This window comes from Paramormyrops kingsleyae, chromosome 12 (assembly GCF_048594095.1).
Source record: "Paramormyrops kingsleyae isolate MSU_618 chromosome 12, PKINGS_0.4, whole genome shotgun sequence".
Lineage (NCBI taxonomy): Eukaryota > Metazoa > Chordata > Actinopteri > Osteoglossiformes > Mormyridae > Paramormyrops > Paramormyrops kingsleyae.
The window spans coordinates 6955586-6978692 of record NC_132808.1 but is presented as its reverse complement, the minus strand read 5'-3'; the positions used below and the strand labels follow the sequence as shown (position 1 = coordinate 6978692).

Genomic DNA, 23107 nt, shown 5'->3' with positions numbered 1-23107 from the left:
ACGTAGGTCGTAGACGTAGAAAAGGGCGTACACCATTCACAGAGGCGGCATCACCTGAAGTGACGTGTCTAACCGCTTTCAGGTGCTTCCAGCTTTAGAGCTAGGAAGGAAGCACTTCTTTACACAGCATGTAGTTAGAGTATGGAATAGTGTTCCTGCTAGTGTAGTGGAAGCTAAAACCCTGGGTTCCTTTAAATCAGAGCTAGATAAGATTTTAACAACTCTGAGCTATTAGTTAAGTTCTCCCCAAACGAGCTTGATGGGCCGAATGGCCCCCTCTCGTTTGTAAATTTCTTATGTTCTTATGTTTAATAATATGAAATATTCAACTGAATCAATAATCAAAAGCAAAGTCTGATTTGTGTTAGATATGGAATGAACAATAAGGAATGCCATTACACTTTTGTAAGTTTCAAGTTATTTTAGAAATTGTTTTTTTTTTTTTGTGGAAGGGTACCAACAAATTTGTCCACGTCTGTAAGTTGATCAATTTGTTGGATAATGGTGCTAAATGCAGAACTAGGGTCTACAAATAACATCCTCACATATATATTTGGTTGTTCCAAGTGGGATAAAGCCACCTGATGTAGAGAGAGGTTAAATATATTGATGAAAACACTTGCCAGCTGTGTCGCATGCCTTCAGAGTCTGTCCAGGCACTCTGTATGGACCAGCAGGTTTGGTAGCATTGACTTTCTGAAGGGCAGAACTTGCCTGATGAAACTATAGAACAAGGGACTGCTCACCTGCAGGTTGTGGTGGAGCAGTTCCTCATTCCTTGTGTGTCTGCAAGATGTACTTCCTGAACTCATAACAGCCCCTCCCCTACTCCCCCTCCCCCACACTCCGTGTCTCTCCATCCATGCACATGTCACTTTTCAAGAACTTGCACTGTGTCTTGCACTGTCTACTGTCTTGCACTATGTCTTGTGGTGATGTACACTGTGTTTTTTGCTGCTAAATTGTGGTACTTGTACTCTGCTCCTATTTATATATTTATATATACATCTTTTTATATATATTTATTACACACTCTGCCAGGCTGATGTTGAGCAAAATAATGCAACGCAATTTCGTTCTGTTGTGCACTAACCCGTGTATCTCTGAATGACAATAAAGTAACTATTCTATTCTATTCTATTCTACTTATTGATATACAGTACTGTGCAAAAGTCTTAGGCAGGCAAAGAAAATGATGTTTAGATTATCCTCGTGTTGGTGTAAAACTATGATATTATGCCTGTCAAAGTGTGTCAGCTTAGCCATTTCAGAACCTCTGCTAAAATCACCCCAGTATTTGCAGCGACCGTCCAGTGCAGCCATGTATTTTTTAACTTGGCCACTAGCACCTCACACAGCTAGTCAATCTGTCACTGACTTTTTTTTGAGCTGTTGGTGAAATTTAACAAAATCATGGAACAGCTGGGGTGCCCCTGAGGAGAGGCTTGGGAGCTGAAGCGGCGTTCATCTAGTTGTCCAACTAGATATCAGTAACTTTTTAGAAAACAGAAGAAATGATTACTAGTTTTTATTGTCACTCTTAATTTGCATATGTTCTAATGTTTAATTGTGTTTTTTTGTTCTAAGCCAAAGTGCACTTGCTACGCAGATAAACAGCTTTAAACATTTCTTTGGACTGCCTAAGACTTTTGCACAGTACTGTAGCTATGTCTTATTTATCGAGGTCTCTTTGTATTGTCCTGATTTATTATGATTTTGTTGTAGATTTCTGCACCTTCTGCTTCTGGCCATAAAGAAACGCAGCTCCAAGCTGGCATCCATAAACCGTGTGGATGCGCGTAAAGCCACCCAGAAGGATGCTGACCAGGAAGCTGGCGAGGCCAGTGGGACTCAGGTTTGTTAATGGAATGCAGAAGAACAGAATACCTTTGTTATTATACAGGCAGAATGTACCACAAAGTTCCAGTCTTCCCATATTCCATCCTGTTCCATCCAGACATACAGGTGAGAGCAAAGGTCAAGCCAGGGCACCGGGTCAGCCATTGCTCAGGAGCAGGGGGGCTTGAGGACCTCGCTTTAAGGGCCCAGTGGTGATTTGATTTTCAAGTACTCTGTTAGCCATGTGACATGAAACATGACCTTTCAGGCACAGGCACAAACTGTTTGGAGGGGGGGTGGATGGATGGATCCATCCAATTCAGGCATTACAGCAGCAAATAGGGACAGACAATAGACAGTGACAGCAAAAAAAACCTGCATCAAGGTTAGCGCTTCATCCATTCTTGTGCTTGGGCCTCACTGGGCAAGGAAAAGCAGACCCTTTCCCCTTTTGACGACCTTAATGACCACTAGACTGAGGTACACTCAAAGTAATTGGAAAATAAAAATTAGAAAAAGTAATGCATTAGAAATGAGGTCTTACTGTGTATAATAAAAATGTGCAAAAAAGCTGTAATACGCCAACGGTGCGGTACAGAAATTAGTGGCCACAAATGAGAAATGGATATATACAATCCAAAGCAGTGCAAAATATGTAGTATGAATTGACTGTGCAATGAACAATAAATAGATAAAATAGGACAACAAGAAGGGTATGTGAGTAGTGTTAGTGTACAGACAGGCCCGTGGCTGTCTTGCTGGGCCTGGTAGAGCTGTGTACCCTGATAGCAGCAGGAATGAAGACCCAGCCAGTGCTCCCTTGGTGCACTTTAGAGCACGTAGTCTGCTCACGTAGCGCATATAATACATCAATGTTAGTATTAGTAAATACTATATCTTCAATATTAAAGTCTTGACTTGGGTACACCATGCTTCTTTCTTGGCCACCAGCCTCACTTGTGTGACCGTGGAATCTCACGTTTCTTACAATACCTTCAAATTTTTTCAGTGCTGTTAGTGTTGCGGCTTTAATAACGAATCCAAAAGGTAGTGCTCCCAGTGCATACAATACTAACTTTGTACATTCCGGACCATAATTTAGGTGGTTTGCTATATTAATTGGTCTAGATAAGGAATGACAATTTGACACACACAGTGCACAGTACTGATGCTTAGATAGTGGTAGTAAAAATCGGTAGAAAAATCTCCAAAGTAGAAAGAACACTATCATTCCACAGTTTAGAAACTTCAAATTATTGTACTAAATGGGAATGTCTGGTAGAGAAAGGGGTTTTGGAGGAGGAATTGTTCCGCTACCCAGAAATGGGTGGGCCCATTGTTTTTGTAAATGCTGAATGTTTTTTTATTATTATTATTTTTAAAGAATCCACTTGGCCATTGTTGACTAAATGTGACTGCCAACTTTTGTGTCGCACCTAGCTGTTGCCTAAATGTCAGCACCCCATAGTTGACATGACATGACTTGGTACCGTCCTATGTGTAGGATGGCGGAGACACAGAGATGGAAGACATCGGTAATGCAGCGGATGCGGAGGCTGATGAGGGGGATGCAGACGCTACAGATGCAAAGAGGAGAGAAAAACAATCAGAGGAGGTAATAATGGCACTATGGAGAGTAACTGACTAACTCAAACCAGAAAAACAGAAATCCACTAGAATATTCAAGGTATTTCATATAATATATATAATGTAAAGCATATGCAGATTGCTTGTTTGCATGCTCACGGTCTGCAGTGCCTTGCAAAAGTATTGAACCCTCCATAAAATGATCAGATTCCACTGAATTACAAATGACACATGCACACATTCTTCCTATGTCTGCATAGTTTTCACAGTAATTCAGAACGCATTTTTAACAAACATTTTAAAGAAACTCAAAAACTGAAAAATGTTGCTTGCAAGTTGTATGCAACCCCTCCACATTAGTATTTGGTAACGCCAACTTTTGCTGCAATAATAGCTCTAACTATTTTTGATTAAGTAGCTACCAGCTTTGTATTGGGGGTCCAATACATTTTTTTTTTGAAGAGTTGATGTGCACCCTGTAGGTGGATTATGAAAGTGAGGGGGAGGAGAATGATGGAGAAGACCTGTTTGAGGAAAAAGAGGAATCAACCCCCAATGCAGAAGAGGGGGAGGAGAATGATGAGGAAGAGCAGCTTCTGGGGAGTCCTCACCCGTTTCCGGCAAAATCTCCAGCTGCCACTCCAGACCCAACCCAGCCGGAGGACCAGAACCAGCTCCGGGTGAACAGGGTGCTGGATCTTAGCACTGCAATTGAAAGTTACAGATATGACAGCCAAAGTGACCTCTGGTGTGAGGTGGGCATGACTTTATTTTAATATGTAGTAAGTAAGCAGCTTAGCTCCTGATTGTCTCGTCATACAGGTTCTCACATACATATACATATGTATGATGCATACATATGTATATACTCTGCTTTTCATAAATTCAAAGATGGATGGTTGGTGATACATGAAACTGATTTCACAAAGATTCCTAAAGGTTGGTTCATACTACTCCACACAAGCGCAACACTCGCGTACCCACTGTGCGTATGTGTACACAGAAATGCTCACAGTTCTCTGGTCAAGTATACTTTGCACATGTGCACAACACGTTGTATTTATATTCTGTGATTTTCCCTGCAGACGTACCACAGCAGTGAGGTTTGTATCCGTTTCTCTATATTTTAAAAATTCAGAGAGTCAGCTCACAGGGTTTCCAATTTTGATGAGCTGGCTGGCGTGAGATTTTCAATTCGAGACAAGTCTCCATGCGCGCACACACACACACACACACACACACACACACACACAAGTTGGTCTTCCTAATTAAATGGGGACCGTCCATTTATTTTTATGGGGAAAATCCTAATCCCAATCACGATACCCTTACTGTAACTCCTACCCATCCCTAACCCTAACCATAGGTAACCAACCCAAATACAAGACATTTGGCATTTTTACTTTTTTAATTGCATTCACAGATTTTTTTTAAACTGAGGTTATCCAAAAGATGTCCCCAAAAGTAGGATAATTTCAGGTTTTACTACACTTTGGGGACAATTTGGCCCTCAAATGTGATATATGCAAACACACACTCACATATATGCATTTACAATGTTATTTCCTTTTAAATAGTCTGTAGGGTTTGCAAATTACTCCAACGCTTGTCAAAAGCTTACATGTTGGTATTTAAAGTAGACACTAGCGAATCGGTCATGCGCAGTGTGCCCAGAGCTGCGTAGACACAAATTTATAGTGCAGAAGGCGTTCATCTGCAGAGGCGCACAATGACATCAAATGTGTCATAAATGTTTGAGCAGACATTTCCGCTAGTATGCATGCAGAAAAGTATTAACCAGCTTTAACTGTTACTATACTTGTTGGCACTTAAATGTGAATGACTGTAAATGATCCAATACCCCTATGATTCTGGAAAAATGTTCATGTTCCTCCACTTAATTTATAAACTTCACATATCATACTAGGAAATAATGTGATGGATCATTAACTTGTAGGTGGTGCTTGAGTGAGTTTATAAACCCTTGATAATCATCCCCTTATCTTTACGTTGCTAGGTTATGCTGGCTTTACCTCTCAGCAATGTACGCCTTGACTTGACTTCGCTGGTGGCATCTCAGGCCCAGAGTGCCATTGTGCATGAGATCAAAGGTATTTCCCGCTGCCTGCTCAGCGAGGTCACCAGTCAGCATGGCGAGAAACGACTATTGCTTAACACAGAAGGCATCAACCTGCAGGAGGTCATCAAGTATGGTGACGTGAGTATTTCTACTTCGCTCTTTAAACATGAGCGGGATTCAAAAGCAGTTATTGAAAAAGAAATTCACTTTGTCCCTTTGCACTCCTAGATTCTTGACTTGAACCGCCTGTATTCCAATGAGATCCATGCCATGGCAAACACATATGGCATCGAAGTGGCAGTCAGGGTCATTGAGAAGGAAATCAAGGATGTCTTTGCTGTCTACGGTAAAGCAGCCCTTTGAACTCATCGTAAACTAAGGTTCCATAAATCCAACAAAATAAGACCCATATCATCATTAAAACATTAATTAAAAATAGTTTGTTTAGAAAAGTAATAGAGCGCTCAGTGCTCTTCATGAAAACTAATCCATGCTGTCAGGTTTGGAACAAACAGTGGAGACCTATGTATATTGATATTAGATCATTGTTTGCACAGGCATTGAAGTTGACCCCCGCCACCTGTCCCTGGTGGCTGATTACATGTGCTTTGAAGGCGAGTACAAGCCACTAAACCGCTTCGCCATTGAGTCCAGCTCCTCTCCACTGCAGCAGATGACCTTCGAGACCAGCTACAAGTTCCTGAAGCAGGCCACCATGATGGGTCAGAATTGCATCTGTTCTTGTGTCTGTCCAGTCGAAGATTTCCGTGGGGTACTAGGCGATACTGGTTTGAGTGTGCCGAATCAGTTTCTGCATGGACGTTGTGTGTAAAGTACAACTGCGTTCCATCATGTCCTGATTCTGGGTGTGGAGTTTGCATGTTCCTTCAGTTTCTTGTGATGGTCCGGAAAAGTCATGTGGTTACCTGAAATGGTGTCTCATAGAGTGTGACTGTATGTGCCTTGTGATGGACTGGCATCCTGTCCAGAGTGATCCTTTAGCCATGTGCTCTGTGCTACATGAAATAAGCTCCAGTCTCCCTGCGACCCTGTACTGCATATGTGGTGTGGAGGTTAGATAGCTGGAAGTTCACTGTTGCTCAGCAATTATAGGGTACCTAACAGCTGATAATCCAACTAAGTTCATGGTAGCCAGGACTAAATAACTAATAATGCAGATTAAGACCTGCCTAGCTTCTGTTTGTTGAATAGAGTCCTCACTGAGGTCTCTTTCCTCTTCTCCTCACCACAGGATCCCAAGACAAGTTATGCTCTCCTTCTGCCTGTCTAGTGGTCGGTAAGGTCGTCAAAGGTGGAACAGGACTTTTTGATCTGAAGCAACCTCTGCAATAGTCTGCTCTTCCTCACCCAGTGAGGTCCAAGGACAGGAACAGGCAAAATACAAACCTTGATTTGAAATGGCAAAAATTCAGAAAATCATGTGCTGTCAATATTTTTCATACCATATTTAAGTACCTGTGAAGGATACATTAGTATGCATTGCTGGTAATTTCTTTACATTTCTGTTGAAAATCAAGGATAATACTGCTGGTTTCTAAATAAAGCAGCTACTTAGTGTTTGTCATCCTTAACCATGTAATATATGAACATACATCCTATGTGACATTTGTTGGGGAAAGATCCATTAAAATGTAAACCATTGTTCCATTTTTGTTTTGAATTTATAAACAACCATGATATCGGTTGATGTAAAACTTCTGATTTGTTCACAATCCTACATAAACAGCTAAGCCAGTCAGATACAGAATCAAAGACAAAATCTAAGATCACATATAAAGTCAGCTTTAAAAAATCCAAATCTATACACATTTTAAATGATTATTTGAAAAGTTCAGTTAAAAGCAATATTTTTTAGTTATTAATCTACCCAGATGCTAACTTCGACTACTTTAGGACATAGCCAATAACATTTTTATTACTATTACATCAGAAACCTAGTGAAACATTAATGGAGCAGCCTGTTGTCATAAATCAGCCTAACCCATATCACATTTCAACATACCACAAGTGACGTAGCTGGACAGCTGTGGACTGTGGAGGTGAATCCTGATCCTGGAGGAACTTCATTGTGTGAGCTTTGGACTTTTGATTACCTTGCACTAAGAGATAGCTATACTCCAAATCACATTAGACTTATACACCTGTGGATTGCTTATAGCTTTACTTGATATTGTGATTTTGTTTTTGTTACTAGAAACATTTATTCTGATTAAATATTTCCTGAGCTAATTTGTGAAAAAGCAACCACTTGTTTTGGTCATGCACAGTCCATCGCAATGCGTATACATGTAACCATTTAAAAAAAAAAAGTTTTTAAAAGGTTGTCATTAGTTATAGCCTCTGACCACTGCAATGTGGGACATTCTGTGTTTCGGAGAAATTTAAATAAAGGTGGGTGATGGGCTGGGAATAGTTTAGATTAATTGAGAGCATGTGGAAAATCATATGAAATTAATTGAACAGTTTATTTTAATACTTGTCCCATTAACTGAGTAAGATAGGTGGCCACAAGCTTAAATTTTTCTATGATCAGAGAACTTGTATCAGCTTTGTTTATGTCTAAACATTTGTTTTGGATCAGGGGAATCTGGCTGCTTATTAAAAAATGTTATGTTTGGGTTTGTACAGGATCATCAGCCACTCATAATGACATAACCTGGACATATTATATTGAACATAAAAAGATATAACAGTACAAAAGAGAAATAAACATTCTGAACCGATTACAGAAAATCAGATTACAGTTTAGTCTGAATGATTTTACTGAGGATCGGGGGGGCCGTCTTAGTTGGATTTCCTGTCAAATTAAAAGATAAAGGAGATGATGCGATGTTATCGCACGGGTAATATAACACTTCCAATACACCACTGGCTCACACAATACGAGGCGATGGGGGAGAAGGAAAGTGACCCAGCATGGTGCGAGGAGGCGCCCCATCTTCTCGAATTCCCTTAACCACCTCCCCCCCCCCCCAAAAAAAAAAAAACTATTTCCGTTAGTGAGGATCACTGACTCGCTGAGCCGTGAGATGGGTTACAAATCCGCATAGCTGCCGTCGACTAAACCCACGGGTCGACGCTGCGAATCAAGCAGTTTCGTGGAAACTGCGCAGCGTTGCGTAAGAGCCAGGCGACCGGAGACAGCCGGCCAGCTCATGCGGGGAGACGAGGGCCAGACTGCTCCATGCAGCAGGCGGAGGCTCACAACTCAGACGTCCTATTATGCATGTTTGGGTACATACCGGCTTTAAGATAGTAATAAACCACATGCAGCTAACGTCTCTCGCGATAATGGGAGGATATCCCCGCAGTCTAGAAGGTAGGCTCTTTGAATATCTCTGCTTTGTGGTGTGTGGTTCTCGAAGTCTGGAGGCGTGAGGGGGGCCGCAGCGGACTTTAGAAATGGACTTTCGGCGTCGAGATGCCGCCTGAAGCCGCCGGGGATAACGGTTTTTAACCTCGCTCCAGCAAGCTCGCGAAAGGAGTAGTTGCTAGGTAACTGTCCGTGAGGGATGGCCGCGGTCGGGCTGCGGGACGGACGTGGTCTCGCGGCGGCGTTACTGCGCACGTTCCGATTTCCCACCTTAGGTATTCCTCTTTTTTCTTCTTATACTCATATTCTCTTATTTGTCTCATACATGGAATTCCTCAGTTGAATTCTTAAGAACTGGGAGGGGTATTAAATGCGGGAGGGGCTTTTCGCAGTTATGATCCGCGACGGCCACTTTGTGATTGACTCTGACGTCCCAAAACACAAACAAAATGTGGTTTTGAGCACAGTCGGTGTATATGATATCATTTGTTCACGGCAAAATGGAAATGCACGAAAGCTTGTAAATAACGGTACGTATTTCAGTACAGTATTTATGTAATCTGTGTCTGGACTGGAGTGGGGTTCATCGCTAAAAAAAAATTATTCGGATTTCAGCTTAAGTATCGTTCATTCTAAGTTTTAATGAAACACGACAAGAAATAGAAAACCATTTTTATATATAACTAATAAATAAAATCACGTATAATTTCGCATGTTTATATAAAGTACACTTAAGCGAGCCCCCAGTCATGATATGTAACATTTCAATTCAGTGTTGATCTCGATCCTGCATTGGCTATTCTAGAAAGAGGCGTTCATTTTGCTACAGATTATTATATTAAATGTTATTATTAGCTTAAAGCATATCAGCGCTTATATTTCGTGTCATTGAGAGAAACTGCATAGATACATAGTTTTAAAAACCACCACCAAATCTTGGGAAGGTAACACGATATGCAGTACACAAGGCTGCTGGCCAGTTGTACGCGGTCGTCGCTTTTAGTGTTAATAGCAATTGCTAACGATTTATAAGCGTTAAGAACACGTGAAAACAGCTAAAACTATAACAATTTACCACTCTAATTTAGTGCAATTTTTAATTCCGGCGGGGCAGTCTCTCCTTCGTAGTCTTTTAAAGTATTGTATATTTTATTGAGTTTCGTTTGAGATTAATTACGTTTTACGGTATTCTACTCTGAATAAATATTTAAATGATATAACTCGTTCCCACCTTGCAGAATGTAATAAAATATTACCCAAAGAGAACAGGGGTTGTTGTGTGGCAGGCACAGATCATCTTGAAACTAAGAATCTTTAGGCAACAATTTTAGACAATGGTTTTTGAAGGGGAGCACGTACTTACCTTAAACCTTAAAGCAAACAACAACTGAAATATATTTTAATACATTTTAAATTAACCAAAGCAAAAATGAAACACCTCAAACCATGTCTGTTTTATTAATACCTGAAATGCCATATTATTGCATCTTGTAGTGTACGTATTACAGATAAGATTAACAAAAAACATAAATGAGATTGTAAGTCTTTATGTAGGCCTACGTTTAAAGTTTTAAAAATTAGTAGCGAAGGTGGCTATTATTCCGAATAAGGGAAATAGCCTACTAGTAAAAACCACATTAAGTTTTTGCCTGAAACTGGCTGTTTGAAAGTTTGTGTGTGTGTGTGTTCGTGTTTGTATGTCGTTTTTAAGTTTGCTATGTCAGTGATATGTCCATGTTATTATGCTACTGTAGGTGGCTAATTAACCGTTTAGCAGAATCCACCTGGATGCTCAAGGATGAGATAATCATTAATGATGAAGATGATTAGGAGAATGAATGATTAATCATAGTATTTGTGGTACTAGAATCCATGTATCGTTCATTTCAAAAGTCAGAAAAACAAAACAAAAAAACAATTGTTTTTGGTTTTTCTATTTTAAAATCGGAACAGGGAAAAAGAAAAACGTGGCAATAAAAAAAACAAGCATAATGTTTCGTTTTTCAGTTTTAAAGTTAAAACCAAAATGGAAGCTCGAAAAATCAGAAAAACAGTAGAGTAGTGTTTTTTTTATCTCGATGACCACAGATATAGGGCAGCAGAGCACAGAGAAGAAGAAAAGAAAGAGAAAGGACAACGGTACAGTTTAACCATTAACAACATACAGCAGTTATTTGTGAACTTTTTGAATGTGGACACTCAGAAATCAGTACTGCTCTGAAAGCGTTTTGGTGGCCCGCGGTGCTCAGTTACATATATGGACATGCCGGGACATCTTTTTATGGGAACGAGAACCCTTTTCCAGAACTGGAATTTTTGTCGCGTTCACACCGCAGGGTCTCGGCCCGACTGTACCTCATCAGAGCTAGTCCTGGAACCCTCTTTACTACCTACTCCAGGTACTTTTCTTTCGAACACCCACAAGCACCGGCGCTAATTTGGTAGTTTTATGCGGAAATTCGGGGAACAGAGATGGAACTACCGGAGCAAACATTGAGTAGATGGAATTTTTTTGTATTTCAGTTAATTTAATGGATACATTTTCTTTGTTTGCGTCTCCATATTTTTGCATAGGATATCCGATCGATAACCAATATCACCGATGTCGGCTATGAAACTTGCCAGCAATTATTCGCGTAACGTTATTTTATTCCATGAAACCGAAAGATCAGTTGGGAGATGACTCTCCCAGTAACTAACAACTAACAAAACAACTTGCGCATCCTCCACTGTTTTGGGGTTTAGGTGTAGTTTCCAATTGTACCTACAAGCTTTTTGCGTCTCCAGTGCGTATTGACATAAGGCAGGGTTCGAATTACACAGTAGCTTTTGGGGAGCCCTGTTTTCTGGTGTGCACCGTGAGTTCTCGGCAGCGCAGTCAATAACTAATAAATAATTACCGCGAAAAACATTTGACTGTTACTACTGCAGGCAGTTAATACCGTCAGTAACATTTCATATAGGCACACAATAAGAACAATATAAGAATCATGCAAGAAGTTTAACAGCCTAATTAATGCAAACAAAAAACAAAATCACAAGGCAGAAGGAAACCTAGCATCTTTCTGATTGTCACGCACACCCCTTCAACAACATATCACTTACTGTATTTAGCTAGCTTGTTTTTAACCACAGCAAAATAAAGTGGTTATATGCAGTTCGCAGCTCCCTTTCGGTGGTTGCAGCATGGCTGTTTCTGTTGATTTCCGCTGGCTTTTTTTTTTTTTTTTTTTTAGCAGGGATGTGTTATTTTATATTATTGATGTCTTTATAATTATCCAAAATGTAGACAATAGTACAGGTAAACCTCCCTATGGGTATAGGTGTTTCCAAACTTTTGGCAGGCACTGTATAAGTTGTAATATAAAATTTATGTTATAAATTATATAATACGTTGTTAAGTCTTCACCTTAATGAAGATGCAAACTCAGATTACCGTTTAGTTGTCTTTATTCCGTACATCATTTGTATTACGGCTGCTTCTTTTTGGCGGCTCGCACCAACACAACACAGGCTACTACGTTACCCATAATACCATGTGTCACTCTCAACTACGGTGGCCCTGGTAACTCAAAATACATAACATCTCCTCCCCTCTTACAACTGATGTCCCCCATGCAAATAACAGAAAAAATTAGTTCAAGGATATGAACATCCACCCTAGTTCTGGTATCAAACATTATAGCAAAACATGACAACACTGGTGATTGAACATCACAGCCAACCATTTCTTTCTTCTGTGTCAATACACATAAGCATACATGCTATGAACTCTAACTCAGGGATGAGGGTAGACTGTCTCGATCCCTTGACTGATTCCAAGGGAATTATTCTGCCCTTAATGGTTTGGAATTGCCACTGATCTACTCTACAGATCCAGGCGGAGAGGCATTCGCTGCTCTCTCTGAGGATATTGGCGCTCTATGGGAACATCAGTCTTATTGTCCAATGAGGGTCTTTAGGACTCGACTGAACAGGTGTCTCAGTCCCTTTGGCTGTCACATCTGTAGTCGGCACAACTGGAACTGGAACTGGGTGCAGCATTTGTGTGGGGAAAAGAACTGAAGTGTCGGTCAGTGCATCTGAAGAATGTCCTGGGAACAGCTCTGCTGATGTTGGTGAAGCGGAGAGGAGTTGATCAGCGTGTCTTCGCCACACACTATCATTTGTCTGGACGGTATAAGAAACTGGTCCAGTTTGGGCAATGACCGTAGCAGGAACCCATTTAGGTCCTCCACTATAGTTTCTTGCTAACACAGTGTGTCCTGATGTGAAAACTCTGTTCTTAGCCTTATGCTCTCTGCGTTGTATCTGTTTTTTCTGTTGACTTTGAACTACATCTTTCACTGGTGCGGGTTTTAACAGGTCTCTTTTGAGCATTAGGCTTGCAGGAGATGATCTTGTAGTGCTGTGAGGAGTGTTTCTGTAGTTCAACAGAAAGTTATGGAGTCTTTGATGTAGTTTCTCTTGTCCTTGTGATGCTTTGAGTGCTCGTTTAAGAGTCTGAATAAATCTTTCAGCAAGGCCGTTAGTAGCAGGATGTTAAAGAGCTGATGTGATGTGCTGCACTCCATTAGCTTGTAGAAAAGCAGACATTTTCTGAGACACAAGTTGTGATCCATTGTCAGAGACTAGTTGAGCTGGGGATCCAAAACGACTGAACATCTTTCCTAGTTTTTCGATTGTCATTTCTGTTGTAGTTGACCTCATTATAGCCACTTCAGGCCACTTGCTGTGTGCATCGACAGCGACCAGAAACATTCTGTCTTCCACTGGTCCTGCAAAGTCAATGTGCACATGCTGCCAAGGCTCTTGTGGAAATTCCCAAGGATGGAAAGGAGCTAGTGGAGGATTGTTTCTTGTCTTCTGGCAAGCTGAACAACTTGTAGCCATTTCTTCGATTTGTCTGTCCATGCCTGGCCACCAGAAATTGCTTCTCGCAATTTCTGTCATCCTTACTATTCCACTTTGTACTTCATGAAGCTGTTGCAACATTTTCACACGAAGTGACAGTGGAATGAACCGGATAAATAAATGTGGAATGATGACTTAGATCTATTTTACTTAATTTCTGACCTCCACTCAGTCCAGCAAACAAGTCATCAATCACAGGAAGCGGGTACTCTTTCGTTATTAAGGCAGGGTTAAGGGTTACTTTGAAATCTCCACACGTCCGGATTCCACTATTTTTCTTTGGTACCGGAACAATGGGTGTGGCCCATTCACTGGTTGTTACAGGCTCCAAAACCCCATTCTGGACCATAGCATCCAAGTCAGCTTCCACCTACGGTCTGATAGCATACGGCACTGGTTGCATAGTTTCCTTTTGTGATGTAGACTGGGAGTCTCACAGTCTGATCATTGCACTGCACCAGTACATCTGTCATCCCTTTCATGTGCACTGGGTTTCCTGTATATGCTCTGAAGAAGATGTCTCATGCATTTCCTGTAGATTTAATAGGACACTAAGGACGCCTTTGATCCAGTGTCTATTTGTATCTTTACTGAATGTCCTTCCAACTTGGCGTTGGTCTAGAACCCGTCTGAGCTCTCACCCACAGTCATTACTCGTACTGCATTTACAGTGACAGATGTGTCTTCTGAAGAAGAATCACTGTTGCTCTCCTTTTCGTGTTTGACTGTGTGAACATGTAAATATCACAAAACAAATGTGATTTTACAGTTTTTTCGTTTGATTTTAAAACAGAAAAACAAAATATTAAGCCTGTTTTTCCTGTTTTTCTTTTTCCCTGTTCTGATTTCAAAAGAGAAGAACCAAAAAACATCGCTGATTTTTTTGTTTTTCCGATTTGGTTTTGAAATGGAAAATTCAAAGAACGAACGATACACGGATTTACTGGCCAGAATTTTTTGGTTTGGTTTTTTGTTTCTTTTTTTTTATTATTATCTCCTGATCTCAACAACAAACACGGTTTTAAATCCTTGAAATAAACCACATTTAAAAATGATACAAATATATACAATTACAGTGGTACCTCAGTTGTCAAACTCATTAGAACTCGAATTTCTTAAGTCGAACCAACCAGTTTGAAAAAAAATTTACCTAGAGCTCGATCTGAATCTCAGAAGTCAAACCGTGAACGCCGACCTAAGATAACTTGTAAGCGCGGGGAAATGAGTCACGCGGCACGTCTCTCAGCGGAAACAAAGGGTAATGCTTCAGTCTCAGCCTTGCATTTGCTGTGATAGCATAGTGCATGTTTACACTAGCTGAATACATATATTTAGACAGTAAAAATACATTTAGACAATGATAGACAGTAACAGTAATTATTATATAATAAAATACATTTAAAAATAAAGATTTCTTCATTATTTTAATATTAATAATAAACCATTAATAAATTTAATTATAATAATATTGTCGTGCTGAGCGGGGACGGAACGGAGACAAAGGCACAGATGTCAGGGTATCGGGAATACAGGGTTTAATTACAGGTAAGGCAGGCAAAACGTAGACGGACAATACAATGACCAGACTGGGGAAACAAACTGAAACGCGGACGAAATACAGAGAGCTAATAAAAACAACCAAAAACAGCTGATCACACAGGGATTCCACACGGGGTTAACGAGGGGGCATTGCACACGGAAGGAGCGGACGATCGGGGCAGGACACATTGTTTTTTTTTTAACTTTACACATTGTTTGGATACATTTATTTTCTTACTTTACAAATTACTGTTTTGATAAGTGTGCTTAGATGTGTTTAGTACAGTATATGCTCTTCTTGTTTTATCCGGTTCATTTTGTGTTTAAATGCTAAAAAAACATATTTAGCTGTAATTTTTTGGGGCCGGGAACCAAATAATTGGTTTTCCATTATTTCTTATGGGGAAAATTTGATCACAACTCGAACTTTTTAGGATTCGATCCGGAGTTCTGAACGGATTAAGTTCGAGTTCTGAGGTACCACTGTACTTCTATTCACTGTCATGAGAGCGCCCCACAAACCCCTGTTTTTTCCTTTCGAGTTGCTAGATATATCCTGTCTTTCCTGCTCTTACTAATTTGACAATTTCCTGTAACCCTGTAACTGTACCAGGTCAGCATGTTCCCCACTCAAGTGCCTGGCTGCATGTCCACAAGAACAAAGAGTATCTTCCTGCCTAAGACCTAGGACAGAACAACAATCGCACAATGCACCCAATCCTTCCACAATGGACGCTATCCAGTGACGTGAGACAAAGACTGGACTCCTCTGGTACTTTCTCTCTTTGGAGAATCCTTAGGTACTGCTAATTTGACTTTTTTGTTGAATAAGTGGTTGTTCTGGGAGTGCCAAATGGATCCTCATTGCTGAGAACCTGAGTGGGAACTCCAAACTAATACCTGGCTGTGGCAGATAGATGGCCATTTACGGATGGTGGGACTGGACCGCGTGTCAGCCTGGGGGGGTCACCAACCAAGTAGCTGAGGTGTACAATAAAGTGCGTAAAGGGTTTTGGGGGATTTCTCAGAGAATTTCTCCTATGACTTGCAAAATGAAGTGCAGGCGTACCACTGGTGAGGTTCACAGGCAGCATTACACCTGTTTATGGTCTACTGGAAAAGAAAAGGGGAGATCCAAACCCAAAGTTTCTGTTTCATTAATCAGTACGTTTACATGCACACTAAGAATGATTGTGTTAGTCCGACTCATACTGGACTTTTAAAGTACATGTAAACATGTTAGTCTGACTGAAATAGTATTAAATTGAATTTGATTCGGACCCCAAAATAATGAGATTGGGAGTCGATTTACTCCGGTATGTATTAGTTTAATCGGACTGAAACTGGCCTAGGCACTCTGTGCATGCTCCACAGTTTCTCCCCAGGCATTTACCTGGAAGTAACAGAAGAAGCTTGGAGCATAGCAGAGGATGTAAAGCCGTCCTATTCACCACTCAACTAAAGGCCGCTTTCTCACCGCACCAGGTACCGTACTTTTGGTACTTCAGGAAGTTACCAAAAGTACGGTACTTCAAGGTGTTGGTTTTCCATTGTCGTAAAAACTGGTACCGGCACCAAATGACATCACAATGCGAGGCGTGGTATTTTGTACTGAATTTGAAAGATGCCTGTAGTAGGACTGCAAGACTTGCGATATTAATACCAATAGCGCATGTTATGCACATGCAATTCTTACATTACTAGTCAGCTAGATTAAGATCAGGCTTTTTCTTACCTTCAGTTTGGTATGGATATTATAGTGCAAGCAGTTTAAGTCTCGCTAAAACATTTTTACTCTTTCTTAGGAAACAAAACCTAGCAAGTTTTGCAATTTTAATAATGAATCATTTTTAAGATTATCTAGTATACGTTTAAAAATAATTTTAATGTTTACCTCTAAGAGTGCCAAAATTAAATAAATAAATACACCAATAATTAATTAATTAAATGTGCCATGAATTGTTTAAAATGGGAAATATAAAGAGAAACTATTACTTAAATGTGTCATGAATTATTTAAAATGGGAAATAAAAATATTGTTAATTAAATGTGCCATGAATTATTATCTACCATTAGAAATAAAATCATTATTAATTAATGATTGGAGCCATGCGCATGCGTAGTAGCGGAAGTTACATTTTCGGTAGGTGTAACATTTTCGGTAGTGACACCCCTACCTATATCGCTCAATTAAGGCCGTTGCGAAATTCTTCTTCTTCTTGATTATTATAAGTAGCAATGTAAAAACAAATACTGTCATCTATTGTCTCGGAGTATGTTGACGGGTCCCGTACCGATCCATTATCTGGGATCTATTTGTTTTGACTTGCTGTACAGGGTAACCAATCAGATGTTACTCTCGGTTGACGACCCGCAGTGACAGATAACATTAATTCATGATGTGGTGAAAGTGCCAAAATTAAATAAATAGTGAAATAATTGTAAATGACACATGTAATTAATTAATAATGATTTTATTTCTAATGGTAGATAATAATTCATGGCACATTTAATTAACGATATTTTTATTTCCCATTTTAAATAATTCATGACACATTTAAGTAATAGTTTCTCTTTTTATTTCCCATTTCAAACAATTCATGGCACATTTAATTAATTAATTATTGGTGTATTTATTTATTTAATTTTGGCACTCTTAGCCCTCCATACATACATTCTACGAGACAATCATAATCATTTTCATCCTTGCTGTTTAAATCAATTTAAACAAATTTATGTTGAATTTCTGTGGTGGACTGGCGGCCTGCCCAGGGTGTACCCCGCCTCTCGCCCGAAGATGCTGGGATTGGCTCCAGCTTCCCCGCGACCCAGATGGATAAAGCTTATAGATAATGGATGGATGGATGGATGTTGAACTTATTTTTTGTGTCATAAATACCCCAATATTTATTCACACATCCATTATTATTAATTTTAGCATTTTTGAAGTTTGTGATGTAATAGGTCAACCGGAAAAAGCCCAATACTAATAAGCTGAAAGGAGCCTTGTCACCACCTATTATAGCGGAGTCTGACATACTTCAGTCAATAAATCGATTCCCTCCTGTGTATGAATACTGGAACAAGGACAGTAGTCCAATTAAATGGCATAGTCGAGCTATAACCATAGCTTGACTTAGCTGTGCATGTAATGATACTGACTGACTCTCTTGATAAGCTGAAGTTGACCTGGGTCATCCCAGTGGCATGCAAAGTGGCATCTTCTCTGACTTCCCAAGTAAAGTGCCCATGTGATGATGTAGGGGGTACAGGTAAAAGGCTTGTCAGGAAGGATTTCTTGCTGCAACCTCTAAATAAAACATTTAAAAAACACTGTAGTTCGTCAGGTGACCTTTGACTTTGAAAAAAGAAACTTAGACTTATGCAAAAGGTAAATTTATTGAAGTTACAGTTCATAAGAAAACGTTCTGAGTTATCTTTTTTTTGCTCCCACGGTCAAAGGGAAATTTTGGTGATGCAAAAGACATTTGTTGTTGGAATGACCTTGCCCGCATTTTGAAGGACACCATTGAAAGCTTTGAGGAAATTTTGGGTCAGTTTGTCCTCTTGAGAGTTTGAAGGTAATTTAGAGCGGTAGATAATACCAACATTGTTCAGTGTTTTTGGACTATTTCCATAAGGTACAGGTCAGAACACTGGCCTCCAGCCCTCCTCTCCCCAGCAGGACGAGACTCAGCTCAGATTTTGTAGATGTGGGGATCATGAATATCAGTTATTTTGGCCCTCACAGGCTTTTGAGAACCGATTGCTGTTTGTCTAGTACAGATAATTAAAAATATACAAACATTGGCAATGTTTCTGTAATTATCAAGGCCACACATCTATGAGGTCATCTGTGGCCTGTATTACAAAGCAGGGTTACTGATTTATCGGGGTAACTTGTCGGATTTAAGGTAGTCTGGACTGTTTTATTTGTTGTGGTTGATTTGCAGCAAATGCAGCCTCCCAGACAGAAGTCGCCATTTGAGGACTTGTGGTGTCCGGAACCTCCTGTGCACCATGGGCAAACTGAAGACACTGCACTGCTTCAGGTGGGCTAAATTAGACTCTCCTCTGAAATAAATCAGTGTGGTTTGGCACATGACCAGTCGCTGTCCGGCAAAAACACTGCAGAATACGGAAATGCCAATAGGGCTTGTGTGCCATCTCTGCTAGGTGCTGCATTCTCACGATTATTTTAGCTGATGCACGTGTATGTTTGTGTCACTAATTCCATGTATGAGCTACAGTAGACCACAGGCTAACAACACTTTGAGGTTTATGTTGCACAGTCATTGGGGGATTTTCCTCAGTGTAATGGTTTCTATTTTTTCAAATGTGAACACAATGAGTAAAAATCAGGGGTCACAAAAAATTGAAAATGTATAGTTCGTTTTTGGAAATGAACAAACCCCTCTGCGAAACCCCCAGCGTTCCCAGAATGTTGAAAACTGGTCAAGTTCCGGTTCCCGTTGGGAACGCTTAAGCAGGACCTGGACCAGAACCTGATTGTCTTTTGATTATCGAAAGGTTTTATACAGTATAACATAATTATTATTATTATTTTTGTTAGTAGTAGTAGTAGTAACCCCTGGAAAACCAACTAAATAATTTTTATAAATTAAGAAATATAAACTAGGGACGGGCCAGCATTTTTGGGGGACTTGAATGAATTAGTGTCATTGTAAAACTGCCGTATTCTAAAAATCACAGACTTGGAATGAACAGCTACTCTTGCAATGGCTGAATGGGTTAATCCCTTTGGCCTTCGCCAGAACAACCTGCTGCCGCAGGGTGTCAGGCACCTTAAAGCAGCTTGTCAACTCGCAAAGTAATTAGGAGTGCTGCTAGCTAAAAAGGGCTTGTCATAATTAAGGAAATTAATCTAATTGTTCTTATATTGTGTTTCAGAATATATTTAAATTATTACATATGCTTAAAGACTGCCCTTCTATTCCAGTTAGGATAACTTCAAATAGGTATAAGCAGTGATTTTGAAAATTAGGGAATTGTAGGTTGTTTTCTAATTTTGATCTTTGTTCTATTTGTGTTCTGCACGATGCACTTTTTCAATGTTGAAGTTTGATAGCTGGAGCACTGTGAGTTTGGTGGGGCCACGTACACAGGAAGTGACACACGCATACACACACGCAGTTTCCTGAGTGTCCTCTCAAGAACCACTTTTTTAATATGGAGAGTGAGCAGAGTATAAAAAGAGCACTGAGCTCATTTTGCAGTTTAAAAATCTTAATTTCTTTTCACCCTTATCTCAGTACTGTCTACCGGAGATTAAAGAAACCTAAAATCTCCTGAGTACATGAAATGTGCAAAGTACGCTTCACCAAAAATCTCAAGTGCCGAATTAACCACTCATTGTGGCAGCTTTGTGAGGTTCATGTTTTTTCATTCATTCGTTTGTCTAGAACCACTTAGGTGCTGCTGGGTTCCAGTGCCCCTTTACATTTAATTTAGGAGATATTTTTTGTTCAAAGTGCAGGGTCAGCCAGTACCTAGAGCAGCTGGGTTGAAGGACTCAATAGTGATTTTGGCAGACATGGATTTTGAACCGGAATCCTTTTAATCATAGACACAGAGGCTTAAGCACAGAGGCACAGACCGACTAGAGCCCAAGTCAGGTCACGTTATTGTCATTTGATACACATATAATGAAATTGCGATTCCTCAGAGCATCAGACAGTTTGAACAGTTGAATAAGAAACACTGGACAATAAACATTGGGGGAAAATAAATAAAATTACACAGCAATTACAGCAATATAGTAAATCAGCAAAATTACAGGAAATAAGTAAATCGTGGTGTATGACAGTGCATATAGATGGAAGACCATGCAAATAACAAGAACAACGCAGTGCAAACACGCAGGTGGAAGCAATTTTTTTTATTTTTTATTGTTCACTGTGGGAAGTTTAGGAAGGTAGCTGGGTGCTTTTTTTAACTGGAGAAAAAACTCTTGCACATCCAGGGAGAAACTTGTCAACTTTTTTCTTCCAACTTAACTTAAGCAGGAACAGCGAGACGAGAGATCAGGGAATGTGGGTTTATTAGGAATCTTCTCTCAATACAGGACATTAAACATGTAATGTCAATGACAGGACTGGGGAAACATACTCTTATGTGGACTTAAATACACTGAACTAATCGCAACAACAAGAAACAGCTGGTGAACACGGGGAATCCACATGGGGTAGATGAGGGGGCGTGGTCGACAAGAGGGTAGGATGAGCGGGGCATGACATTACCGCACTCTGGGCGTGCCCAAGGGGAGCGAGGAACGAGACCAAGGGCACCATGGGACCAGGGTAAGAGGAAGGCGGGGGGACCAACAAAGGGGGCAAGGAGGAAGGCGAAGGGGACACAGGTGAAGGGGAGGAAGGAACAGCAGCCGCGGCAGGCGAAGGCATAGGCAACTGACGAGCCGAAGATGGGGGACCTGCAGGTGACCAACAAGGCATTGGAGGCGGGACGGTAGCCGGCCGACAAGGTGCTGCTGGCGGGACCGAAGGTGACCCCCGAGCTGAAGCCAGGGGGACCACAGGAGACCGCCAAGCCGTAGCCAGAGGGACAGGGGGCAGGGCGAGTGGGACCCAACCCCGGCACAGGTGTCCTCTCCCCTTCTGGGAGACTGAGAGGTGGGGGCTTGGCCAGGATCTGCCATGCTGATGGTGAAGGAGTCACAGATGGAGTCACCGGGGATGTCAGAGAGATTCCCGAGGGGTCCCACTTGAGCTGCTCCTCCAACTCCACTATGGAGGTCTGGTAATCAGGGACTGGGGGCATGGGAGCTGGAGGCATGGGGACTGGGGAGGACTGGGGCCATGGGAGCTGGAGGCACGGGGACTGGGGCCATGGGAGCTGGAGGCACGGGGACTGGGGCCATGGGAGCTGGAGGCGGAGGGTCTGGAACCAGGGGAGCAGGAGCCGGTCGGTCTGGAACCACAGGGAATGAAGCAGGAACGACGGGGGTGGAGCTTCAACCGCCGGCACAGGAACGATGGGGGGAACACTGCTGGGTTGAGGATCGGGAAGGACACCTCCCGACAAGCAGCAGGGTAGGCAGCGAAGAGTACCTCCTGCGGGTCCTCCCATCTCCGGTTCTTCCGCTTTTTCCTCCTTCCTGCAGTGGATGGTGGAGTTTGGGACACCTCAGGTAGCTCGGACAGTGGACCAAAAGGCAAGCTACAGGCCTCAGCCACATGCCTCATGTGAGCCACCGCCACTCCGCTTCAAAGCCGCCGAATGTTTTCGCGCACCTCCCCTGAAAGGTGCACGTCTCCGGGCAGGGATATCTCCTCAAGGGTATCCCTCGTCCGAAGCGCGATGGCTCGCAGCACGGGATCGCCCCTCACCTCCGGCTGCTCAAGCCAATAAATCACCTCGTCACATAGACTGAGGTATTCTGCCTCAGTCAGGCAAGGTGTCTTTTTGTGGAGTCCTGTCATTCTGTCACAACACGGGACCGTGGAAGCAGGAACAGCGAGACGATAGATCAGGGAATGCGGGTTTATTGGGAATCTTCTCCCAATAAAGGACATTAAACATGTAACATCAATGACAGGACTGGGGAAACATACTCTTATGTGGACTTAAATACACTGAACTAATTGCAACAATGAGAAACAGCTGGTGAACACGGGGAATCCATACGGGGTAGATGAGGGGGCATGCCCTACGAGAGGGTAGGACGAGTGGGGCATGACACCACTCAGATGGGGCTGGAATAAAACCTACAGTCCTGGTCGTGTGAGGTCACAGTGACATCTATGGAACCACTGTCTCATCACAACTACAAAGAA

The 23107-nt window shown here is 41.3% G+C and overlaps 2 protein-coding genes across 10 annotated transcripts in view; both read left to right on the top strand.

The window, feature by feature from the left end:
- The window catches only part of polr1a (RNA polymerase I subunit A), a 40867-nt gene extending 33699 nt beyond the window's left edge, over window positions 1–7168 (top strand). The window contains exons 28-34 of the mRNA XM_023800034.2: window positions 1726–1855; window positions 3344–3454; window positions 3909–4181; window positions 5444–5644; window positions 5735–5852; window positions 6064–6228; window positions 6759–7168. Coding sequence (XP_023655802.2) covers window positions 1726–1855; window positions 3344–3454; window positions 3909–4181; window positions 5444–5644; window positions 5735–5852; window positions 6064–6228; window positions 6759–6859 — 1099 coding nt within the window. The 3' untranslated portion in view covers window positions 6860–7168. The remainder of the gene's footprint in view (window positions 1–1725; window positions 1856–3343; window positions 3455–3908; window positions 4182–5443; window positions 5645–5734; window positions 5853–6063; window positions 6229–6758) is intronic.
- A 1357-nt stretch (window positions 7169–8525) lies between these two features.
- The window catches only part of st3gal5 (ST3 beta-galactoside alpha-2,3-sialyltransferase 5), a 28371-nt gene continuing 13789 nt past the window's right edge, over window positions 8526–23107 (top strand). Inside the window, exons 1-3 of one of the 9 annotated variants that reach the window (XM_023800005.2) lie at window positions 8526–8846; window positions 15907–16093; window positions 19247–19345. In XM_023800005.2, coding sequence (XP_023655773.2) covers window positions 16002–16093; window positions 19247–19345 — 191 coding nt within the window. In that variant the 5' untranslated portion in view covers window positions 8526–8846; window positions 15907–16001. The other 8 variants (XM_023800008.2, XM_023800007.2, XM_023800006.2 and 5 more) reach the window with 8 other exon arrangements.